Source organism: Nansenia antarctica, assembly GCF_963989245.1.
Source record: "Nansenia antarctica genome assembly, chromosome: 10".
NCBI lineage: Eukaryota > Metazoa > Chordata > Actinopteri > Argentiniformes > Microstomatidae > Nansenia > Nansenia antarctica.
Window position 1 is genome coordinate 26,535,852 of NC_137680.1, and position 10,468 is coordinate 26,546,319.

Genomic DNA, 10,468 nt, shown 5'->3' on the forward strand with positions numbered 1-10,468 from the left:
GACAGACACGCACGCGCACACACACACATACGCACGCACACACACACATACGCACGCACACGCACACACACACACACGCACGCACGCACACACACACACGCACACACACGCACGCACGCACACACACACCAAACAAAACTAAATAACACAACACACCACACCGCACCTGCACGTGCACGCATGCATATCTAAGCATGCACACACACATGCACACATGTACTCAGGCATCCACGCACGCACGCACGCACACACGCACACACACGCACACACACACACACACACACACAGACACAGACACAGACACAGACACAGACACACACACACACACACACACACACACACACACACACACACAGTTAAATGGGCTAAACACGTCCACGTCCTGAAAAGTAAATGTGCCTGAACTATTTATGAATGCTAGTCCGTTATCTGACCACTAGAGGGATTTACATTTCAAGCACATAGCACATGACAAACAAAACAAAACTAAATAACACAACAAGCACCACACAATACAACACACCACCCCACAAGACAACACACAAGACACCAGACAACACCACCCCACAAGACACCACAACATAAAACTTGTAAACTACAAGTAAACAAAACAGCTGGTATCCCTGTTGTCTTGTTCTATCACGACAACTGCCAATGTCCCCTGGCCTGAGCTAGATTACTCTTCCTGCTACGACTGGTGGATTGATGATTCACTTACTTCAACTGTATGTTACATGATCAAATGTATCGATTGTAAGTCGCTTTGGGACTTATTTAGCTAAATGTCAAAAACGTAAATGTGTGTGTGCAGGATGTCTAAAGGACCGGCGGTGGGCATCGACCTGGGCACCACCTACTCCTGCGTGGGCATCTTCCAGCACGGCAAGGTGGAGATCATCGCCAACGACCAGGGCAACCGCACCACGCCCAGCTACGTGGCCTTCACCGACTCTGAGAGGCTGATCGGAGATGCTGCCAAGAACCAGGTGGCCATGAACCCAACCAACACCGTGTTCGGTAAGGACCACTTCTAGAACCTAGACTGTGTTTGGTAAGAACCACTTCTAGAACCTAGACTGTGTTTGGTAAGGAACCACTTCTAGAACGAACTAACACTGTGTTCGGGAAGAACCACTTCTAGTGCGAACCAACACTGTGTTCGGTAAATAACCTAGAATGTAGAACCTAGTCTGTGTTTGGTAAGAACCACACCTAGAACCTAGACTGGGGTCTATTAGGAACCACACCTAGAACCTAGACTGGGTTATATTCGGATCCTAGTGTTAGGAGCCCCTATTCTGATTAATGTAATAATTTATAATTTTGCCATTTAGCAGACGCTTTTATCCAAAGCGACTTACAATTACGAATTACAGGGACATTCCCCCTGGAGTAACTGAGGGCTAAGTGCCTTACCCAAGGGCACACTAGTAGTGGTGTGGCTTCAGGCGGGATTTGAACTCACAACCTTCCGATCCCAAGTCCAACTCACTATCCACTAGACCACCACTACTATCATACTAGAGAGGGCTGTTATGCAGGCTCCTGCTATTACAGTCAACATCCACTGGAGGGCGCTCTAGAAGGTTGTAAGTAATGGGACAGTGAAGCATGTTTTCTTCTTTTGGCTCTACACTCCAAACGTCTGGATTTGAAATCAAACAAAGACTGTGAAGTAGAGATTCTCAGCTTTTATTTGATTTATTTATGTGTCACATTCGAATGCTTTGGTCCTCATATCTGATGTAAAGATCAGGCTTTTCTTTTGAAATGTGAATACATTTCCACATTGTTGAAAATCAATGACACATTAGTCAACTAACACAGCTTGTTTTGTGAGCCTGCTAACAAAACTAGGTAGCAGTTAACTAGGTAGCAGTGGGGGGATTACTCACCCAATCCATTGCGCTATTGCAATAATTTGGCTTGACTAGCGAGTTTGTGTTGTGATTCTCAACAACATTGAAACGTGTCACATATTGCTTTCACCATTCAGAAATCAGAAAACACTTGTTAATCCATAGTCCTCCTATTCCCCACACCACCCCACCCCCCCCCCCCCCCCCTCCCTGACCCACCTCCTCCTCCTCCTCCACCCCCAGATGCCAAGCGTCTGATTGGCCGCAAGTTTGACGACGCGGTGGTGCAGGCGGACATGAAGCACTGGCCGTTTGACGTCGTCAGCGACGGCGGCAAGCCCAAGATGGAGGTGGAGTACAAGGGAGAGAGGAAGGCCTTCTTCCCCGAGGAGGTGTCCTCCATGGTCCTCACCAAGATGAAGGAGATCTCTGAGGCCTACCTGGGCAAGGTAGGGGGGGCCAGGGGGGTGGGGCTTAGACACCTGGGTTAACACACCTGGGCTAGGAGGTGTGAGGGTGTTAACACACCTGGTCTAGGAGGTGTGAGGGTGTTAACACACCTGGGCTAGGAGGTGTGGGGGGGTTTATACACCTGGGACAGGTAGGGGGTGGGGCTTACACACCTGGGCATTTTCCAGAGAGACCAGGAGGGTAATTCCATCAACGTTGCTAAAGGAAAATCCAGCCTTATTCTGACCAGTCTCGCGAGATTTATCAAAAAATCTTATTGCAATAAATCTCACGAGACTTGGCCTGGATTTTCCTTTAGCAACGTTGATGGAATACCCCCCTGGTCCAAGACAGCAGCAGAACAATCCTATGATACTACAACCGTCCAAAAACATTACACATTACACAACATACAAGTTACCTCATTCCATCTGACGTCCTCCCACTTCCTGTCCTCCTCAGCCAGTGACGAACGCCGTCATCACCGTCCCCGCCTACTTCAACGACTCGCAGCGCCAGGCCACCAAAGACGCCGGGATCATCGCCGGGCTCAACGTCCTGCGCATCATCAATGAGCCCACCGCGGCCGCCATCGCCTACGGGCTGGACAAGAAGGTACCGCCAGAACTCTACTGTTGGATTCCGTATTCCATATTCCATATTCTATATTCCGAATTCTGTTCTATTCTCATCTACCTTCTTAACACTAGAACAGCCGTGCCTATTTTACCTACTATAAGAGCCGCCTCGGGGGTCAAATGACCATAGTCTTTACAATGCCAAGCTGCTATTTACACACAACGACCACTAGTTGGCCGTCTTGTAAATGAGCCTGCCTCCTACACAGAAAAACAGCAAAATAGCTTTATACTAGCTTATCCTGATGTGATTTTGAAATTTGATCGAGTGCAAAGATATATTTAAAAAAAAAGTCACTGGGTCAAATGACCCATGGTTGTTCTAGTGTCAGCAGCAAAGCCCCCTTTAAATTCCGCATTCCAAATTCCGCATTCCGAATTCCGTCCTATTCTCATCTACCTTCTTAACAAAGCCCCCCTCTCTCCGTCTCTCCAGGTGGGGGGCGAGCGCAACGTCCTGATCTTCGACCTGGGGGGCGGCACCTTCGACGTGTCCATCCTGACCATCGAGGACGGGATCTTCGAGGTCAAGTCGACGGCGGGCGACACCCACCTGGGCGGGGAGGACTTCGACAACCGCATGGTCACCCACTTCATCATGGAGTTCAAGAGGAAGTTCAAGAAGGACATCACCAACAACAAGCGTGCCGTGCGTCGCCTGCGCACCGCCTGCGAGCGTGCCAAGCGCACCCTGTCCTCCAGCACCCAGGCCAGCATCGAGATCGACTCGCTGTTCGAGGGGGCGGACTTCTACACCTCCATCACCAGGTAGAGTCGCCTGTCGCAGACACATTAGGATCTCATACATCTCTATGGTTTGATCGGTTGACTGGTTGACTGGCTGACTGGCTGGCTGACTGGCTGACTGGCTGATTGACTGACTGATTGATTGATTGACTGACTGACCAGATTGACTGACTGAGTGTCTGACTGACTGACTGACTGACTGACTGATTTCTACACCTCCATCACCAGGTAAGCGACCTGTCGCAGAGCTAGTGGTCACCTCAGACATTTTAGGATCTTATACATCTCTATGGTTTGATTGGTCGACTGACTGACTGACTGTCTGACTGACTGATTGACTGATTGACTGATGGGTAGTTGTTTTCCTCTCCACTCCACCAGGCTCGGGGCCGAGGGGCTACCCTTTTACCACCCCGAGACCTGGTTGAGGGGCTCACCCGGGCTATATTTCTGGACACCCCTCCAGAAGCCACGTCATCGTCTCGTCATCTAATACCGACAGACCATGCATCCCGTTGGGTGGGTGGTACACCGGGCAATCCAGGATAACATGGTCTGCGGTTTGGTCCTCTGCGCCACACTCGCACGACGCATTTGGGGCCAAGCCCCATCTGTGCATTGATGAGCGGAAACGCCCGACGCCGGTCCAGAGACGATTGAGCCTCACCCAGGATAGCCTTAGCAAGTCCATCCCGAGGGGCTCAGGGCCGGCGACTGGGATGTGGTCGCGGAGTTTGGAGGTGTTTGCCTCCCACTCCGCGCGCCACATAATCCGCCCATCCTGCCGCACTGATGTTAAGATCTCTGCATTGCCGTCTGAGATCCCGTGCGGCAGGCACAAATGGGTGTCTCGACTTGAGACGCCGGGAGGGCTCCGCTGTTATAGTGAGCCTATCATGGGGAAGATGGTTATTAAGCCCCACGGCCCGGCAGGCGAGATGTGCTGTGTCTCCCATGCGGCGGAGGCCTGCGGGCTGGATGCCTGCTAGGATGGGAAGGTTGTCCACGGGGGTAGGACGCAGGCATCCTGTCACAATGCACAAGGCTTCGTTTATAGGTGAGTCGATGAGGCGGGTGTGGGCACTGCGACACCATACTGGGCCGCAGTATTCACTAGTTTAATAAACGAGGGCTAGGGCTGCCGTGCGCAAGGTCCTTGCGCCGGCGCCCCAGCCCGAGCCAACCAGTCACCTCATCAACGCCACACGAGCTGTTAACTTCTTGCGCAGTGACTCGAGGTGCCGGCGAAACGTGAGCGTCCTGTCCAATGTCACGCCGAGATAGATTGGCTCAGCGGAACATGGCAGGGGAGTTCCATCTAGGTGTACTCTAAGCTCACGTTTAGCCTCCCTGTTGTTAAGGTGGAAGGCAGCCGACACCGTCTTTGCCTCGCTAAGCTTCAATCTCCATTTCCGGAAGTATGCCACTAGTGTCTGCATGTCCTGGCTCAGAATCCTCTCCACAGACTGCCAATTTCCAAGCTGACTGGCTGACTGGCTGATTGACTGACTGACTGACTGACTGATTGATTGACTGACTGACTGACTGACTGACTGACTGATTGATTGACTGACTGACTGATTGACTGACTGAGTGTCTGACTAACTGACTGACTGACTGACTGACAGATTGATGGACTGATTGTCTGACTGACTGATTGTCCGACAGACTGATTGTCCGACTGACTGACTGACTGACTGATTGATTGACTGACTGACACCAAGCGTCGACTATGTAACTGCAGGGTTCCCTGTTAGATTCCGGCTACGGACATATCCTGCATGTCCTCCCTTCTCTCTCTCTCTCTCTCTCTCTCTCTCTCTCTCTCTCTCTCTCTCTCTCTCTCTCTCACCCATCCTTCCTATCAAATCTCGACTGTTTCTATCGCAACTAATAAGAGAACGAAAAAAAAAAGAAAAGGAAAAGGCCAAATAACAGTATACATACAACCCCAGGGCTCGTTTCGAGGAGCTGAATGCGGACCTGTTCCGCGGGACGCTGGACCCCGTGGAAAAGTCCCTGAGGGACGCCAAGATGGACAAGGCCCAGATCCAGGACATCGTCCTGGTGGGCGGATCCACGCGCATCCCCAAGATCCAGAAGCTTCTGCAGGACTTCTTCAACGGCCGGGACCTCAACAAGAGCATCAACCCAGACGAGGCCGTGGCCTACGGAGCCGGTAGGTACCTGACGTAGAGCTATGAACGCTAGAGAAGCAGACATGCTACCCTACGGTTCACATAGGGGAGTGCTCGCCATCTAGTGTTTATACATATGGACTGCACTTATATAGCACCTTTATCCAAAGCGCTTTACAACGGCCTCTCATTCACCCATTCACACACACATTCACACGCCAATGGCAGCAAGCTACCATGCAAGGCGCCGGCCCGCTCACTGGGAGCAATTTGGGGTTCAGTGTCTTGCCCAAGGACACTTTGACATGTGGCCAGCCAGGGCTCGAACCGCCAATCTGCCAACCTAGCGATCATTAGACAGCGGCTCTACCTCCTGCGCCACAGCCACCCCCCAATCTACCTAGCTCAGGCCAGGGGCCATTGGCAGTCATCCCCCCCTCTCTCTTCTCACCCCCCCCCCTCTCTCTCTTCCCTCCCCCCACCACCTCCCCTCCCTATTCCCTCCCCTCTCTTACCTCCCCACCCCTCCCTCCCTCCCTCTCTCTCTCCCTCCCTCCCTCCCTCCCTCCCCTACACAGCCGTGCAGGCGGCCATCTTGGCGGGAGACAAGTCAGAGAACGTCCAGGACCTGCTGCTGCTGGACGTGACGCCCCTGTCCCTGGGCATCGAGACGGCCGGGGGGGTGATGACCGTGCTCATCAAGAGGAACACCACCATCCCCACCAAGCAGACCCAGACCTTCACCACCTACTCTGACAGCCAGCCAGGAGTACTCATCCAGGTAGGTAGGGTAGGGGTGTGGGTGTGGGTGTGTGTGTGTGTGCGTGTGTGTGTGTGTGTGTGACAGAGACTTTCACCACTTACCTGAGACAACTAGCACTCACTGATCTGTGTGTTTTCTGTCTGTCTGCCTGGTATTCTGTCTGTCTGTCTGACTCTCTGCTTGTTATTCTGTCTGTCTATCTGTCTATCTGTCTGTCTGTCTGTCTCTCTACCTGTCTACCTGTCTGACTGCTATTCTGTCTGTCTGTCTGTCTACCTGTCTGTCTCTCTGTCTGTCATTCTGTGTCTATCTGTCTATCTGTCTGTCTGTCTGTCTGTTCGTCTGTCTCTCTCTCTACCTGTCTGTCTGTCTGTCTGTTCGTCTGTCTCTCTCTCTACCTGTCTGTCTGTCTGTCTCTCTCTCTGTCTGTCTGTCAGGTGTATGAGGGGGAGAGGGCCATGACCAAGGACAACAACATCCTGGGGAAGTTTGAGCTGACGGGGATCCCCCCCGCCCCCCGGGGCGTCCCCCAGATCGAGGTGACCTTTGACATCGACGCCAACGGGATCCTCAACGTGTCGGCGGCCGACAAGAGCACGGGCAAGGAGAACAAGATCACCATCACCAACGACAAAGGTACTGGTCTCTCCACCAATCAGAGACCATTACTGGTCTTTCCACCAATCACAGACCATTACTGGCATCTCCACCAATCACAGACCTAGATACTGGCCTCTCTCCACCAATCACAGACCTGGATACTGGTAAATGAATGGTAAATGACTTATATAGCGCCTTATTCCAAAGCGCTTTACAACAGCCTCTCATTCACCCATTCACACACACATTCACACACCAATGGCGGCAAGCTACCATGCAAGGCGCCAGCCCGCTCATTGGGAGCAATTTTGGGGTTCAGTGTCCTGCCCAAAGACACCTCGACATGTGGCTACCAGGGGGCTGGTCACTCCACCAATCACAGACCATTACTGGTCGCCCCACCAATCACAGAGTATTACTGGTCACCCCACCAATCACAGAGCATTACTCGTCACTCAACCAATCACAGACCTGGATACTGGCCTCTCCACCAATCACAGAGCATTACTGGTCTCTCCACCAATCACAGAGCATTACTGGCCTCTCCACCAATCACAGACCTGGATACTGGTCTCTCCCTCCACCAATCACAGACCTAGATAAGATACTGGTCTCTCCCTCCACCATCACAGATCCAGATACTGGCCTCTCCACCATCACAGACTCAGATACTGGCCTCTCCACCAATCACAGAGAGAGATAGAGAGATACTGGGGGCGGCTGTGGTGCAGGAGGTAGAGCCGCCGTCTAATGATCTCAAGGTTGGCAGATCGGCGGTTCGAGCCCCGGCTGGCCACATGTCGAAGTGTCCTTGGGCAAGACACTGAACCCCAAATTGCTCCCAGTGAGCGAGCCGGCACCTTGCATGGTAGCTTGCCGCCGTTGGTGTGTGAATGGGTGAATGAGAGGCCGTTGTAAAGCGCTTTGGATAAAGGCGCTATATAAGTCAGTCCATTTACCATTTACCATTTAGATACTGGGCTCTCCACCAATCACAGACCATTACTGGCCTCTCCACCAATCACAGATATAGATACTGGTCTCTCCACCAATCACAGGCGTAGATACAAGCCTTTCCACCAATCACAGACCATTACTAGTCACTCTACCAATCAGAGACCATTACTGGCCTCTCCACCAATTACAAACATAGATACTGACCTCTTCACCAATCACAGACGTAGATACTGGCCTCTCCACCAATACACAGACGTAGATACTGGCCTCTCCATCAAGTCTGAAAGTAGGAGAGAGAGAAAGTTAAATCTACACACACTAACAATATATTCAAACCACAGTGATCACCATCCAATACATGGCTGTGTTCCAACATGCGTTCTTGCGCCCTATCTAGAATATACCAAGTATGGATATGCTCTAGGTAGGGTTCAAGAACGCAGCTCTTATGTATGTATGGTTGAAATGCCACCCTGACGGTGCTGTGTTGTGTTGCTGCAGGCCGCCTGACCAAGGAGGACATCGAGCGGATGGTCCAGGAGGCCGACCAGTACAAGGCCGAGGACGAGGCCCAGAAGGAGAAGGTGACACAGCCGTCACATCATATCACATCGTTATGGGTCTTAGAACAGTCTTAGAAAAGCACTTTATAAATCCAATTTTTATTATTATTATTATTAGTAGTAGTAGTAGTAGTAGTAGTAGTAGTAGTAGTAGTAGTAGTAGTAGTAGTAGTAGTAGTAGTAGTAGTAGTATTTGTATTATTCTTATTATTATTATTATTAATGCATTAATAAAACACCAGAGTACCATGGTGGACGTTGCATGAATAACTACCTACCTATCATAGAGATTTTTTTTACAATTAAGTATTATTATTATTATTATTTAGGTGACAGCCAAGAACTCCCTGGAGTCCCTGGCCTTCAACATGAAGTCCACCATGGAGGACGAGAAGCTGCAGGACAAGATCAGCCCCGAGGACAAGAAGACCATCCTGGACAAGTGCAACGAGGTCATCTCCTGGCTGGACAAGAACCAGGTGAGTCCTGGAGCTGATGGCGGGGTAGATGCTAACTTTTTTACGGGTTAGGATTAGGGTTAGAGTAATGGTTAATAAACCCTAGGGTTAGGATTAGGGTTAGAGTTATGGTTAAGGGTAATTATACGTACATAATGTGCTAATTTAGTTCCCTGAAGTCTCTCTCTCTCTATCTCTGTCTCTCTCACTATCGCTCATTTTCTCCTCTCTCCCCTCCCTCCCTCCTCCATCTCTCTTTCTTTTTCTTCCTCCCTCCCTCCCTCCCTCCCTCCCTCTCCTCCCTCCCTCTCCTCCCTCCCTCTCCTCCCTCCCTCTCCTCCCTCTCCAGACGGCAGAGAAGGAGGAGTACGACCACCAGCAGAAGGAGCTGGAGAAGATCTCCAACCCCATAATGACCAAGCTGTACGAGGGTTCAGGGGGCATGCCCGGGGGGATGCCTGGGGGGATGCCAGGGGGGATGCCAGGGGGCGGGATGCCCGGAGGTTACCCTGGAGGTGCCGGAGGCGGCGGAGGCTCCTCCTCTGGTCCAACCATCGAGGAGGTCGACTAAACCTCCCCGATGTCCCCCTGGAGTGAGAGGCTACGCATCACCAGCCAATCCCTCGCCTTGAAATTCCCACCTGACCCTAAGAACAGAAAGCAAGGTGGAAGATTATTCACGTGATTGCTTCCATCCGTCCAATCCAATGCCCTGATACTGCTTTCGTCACGTTTAGTCCAAGTACAAGCAAATGAATAAAAGTGGGATTAAACAACAGATTTATTGTGGTTTGGTGTTTTGTGTTTGGGATTCTGTTTTCAAGTTTTTAGTTCAGCAGTTCTAAAAAGGTGGGTCTTGAGGTTGTGTTGACTGTCACTGACCCGCTAATAAGGGCAGGCAGGCAGGCAGGCAGGCAGGCAGGCAGGCAGGCAGGCAGGCAGGCAGGCAGGCAGGCAGGCTGTTACACAGAAGTGGGGCTCGATAAGAAAAAGCCCTGCTGCCTCCAGCTTTTGATTCGGGGGACAACTTTTTTGTTGTTGATGCATGGGGACAATTTCATGTATTTTATCATTGACCAGAAATATATATATTTTAATGTTTTATCACTGTGCTTCTACTAGAGCACTGCACACCGGCAGGGGGGGTCAGGGGTGGGCAGGCTGATAACAGACTATACATAGCAGCCTGAAGGTCACCCTGACTGATCTGGGACCAGGTGGGTGTGTTGCACCTTGACAACCACAGAAATAACACCTCTATCTACAGAGCCTTCCACAAGTATTATGTAAAGTTG

At 51.2% G+C, this 10,468-nt stretch overlaps 1 protein-coding gene across 2 annotated transcripts; it reads left to right on the forward strand.

Annotated features, from left to right (window-relative positions):
* Positions 1 to 812: 812 nt before the first annotated feature.
* On the forward strand, positions 813 to 9,744 carry hsc70 (heat shock cognate 70; the record flags this gene model as incomplete). 2 transcript variants are annotated; one of them, XM_080540898.1, is made up of 10 exons in its annotated part: positions 813 to 1,017; positions 2,103 to 2,308; positions 2,772 to 2,924; positions 3,384 to 3,715; positions 5,650 to 5,873; positions 6,411 to 6,613; positions 7,033 to 7,231; positions 8,654 to 8,736; positions 9,045 to 9,194; positions 9,523 to 9,744. In XM_080540898.1, the coding sequence occupies 10 exons, from the start codon at positions 813 to 815 to the stop codon at positions 9,742 to 9,744; spliced, it is 1,977 nt and encodes a 658-aa protein (XP_080397024.1). The 2 variants fall into 2 exon arrangements, with proteins under 2 accessions (XP_080397024.1, XP_080397025.1); XM_080540899.1 differs by lacking the exons at positions 8,654 to 8,736; positions 9,045 to 9,194 and having other exon boundaries at positions 7,033 to 7,093; positions 9,647 to 9,744.
* Between the last annotated feature and the right edge of the window lie 724 nt (positions 9,745 to 10,468).